The sequence below is a fragment of the Myotis davidii genome, unplaced genomic scaffold, assembly GCF_000327345.1.
Source record: "Myotis davidii unplaced genomic scaffold, ASM32734v1 scaffold135, whole genome shotgun sequence".
In the NCBI taxonomy this organism is placed as follows: Eukaryota; Metazoa; Chordata; class Mammalia; order Chiroptera; family Vespertilionidae; genus Myotis; species Myotis davidii.
Genome location: NW_006289813.1, coordinates 577,321 through 577,613, shown reverse-complemented (window position 1 = coordinate 577,613; position 293 = coordinate 577,321). Strand labels below are relative to the sequence as shown.

The following is a 293-nucleotide window of genomic DNA, read 5'->3' as shown; positions in this document are numbered from 1 at the left end:
CGGAAGCGCCGACCGGTCCGGAAGGCCCCGGGAGGCGGGGCCTCGGAGGGACTCGGCGCTGAGCCCTGGTAGGGCCGGGAGGCTGCCCTTCCACCTGGAGTAGAGCCTGCGCTCCTCGCTCCTCTCCGCCCACGAGGGCATGCAGCTCCCGGCAAGTAAGGCCGCCGCGGCTGCGGCTGCGGTGTGTGTATGTCCTAGGGACGCGCGTCCATCTCTGCCTTCACGCCTTCCCGGGTTCTCATCGCTTCCCTTCCGGACCTGCCCATCCCACTGGGAGATCAGAGGGGGTGGGG

At 70.6% G+C, this 293-nt stretch overlaps 2 protein-coding genes across 5 annotated transcripts in view; one reads left to right on the top strand and one right to left on the bottom strand.

Moving 5' to 3' along the window:
• The window catches only part of AK6 (adenylate kinase 6), a 14,546-nt gene that overhangs the window by 13,331 nt on the left and 922 nt on the right, over positions 1-293 (bottom strand). The window lies entirely within an intron of this gene.
• Positions 42-293, top strand: part of RAD17 (RAD17 checkpoint clamp loader component) — a 29,055-nt gene continuing 28,803 nt past the window's right edge. For 2 of the 4 annotated variants that reach the window (XM_006762386.2, XM_006762391.2), the window contains exon 1: positions 42-155. In XM_006762386.2, coding sequence (XP_006762449.1) covers positions 140-155 — 16 coding nt within the window. In that variant the 5' untranslated portion in view covers positions 42-139. The remainder of the gene's footprint in view (positions 156-293) is intronic. The other 2 variants (XM_006762389.2, XM_015563039.1) reach the window with 2 other exon arrangements.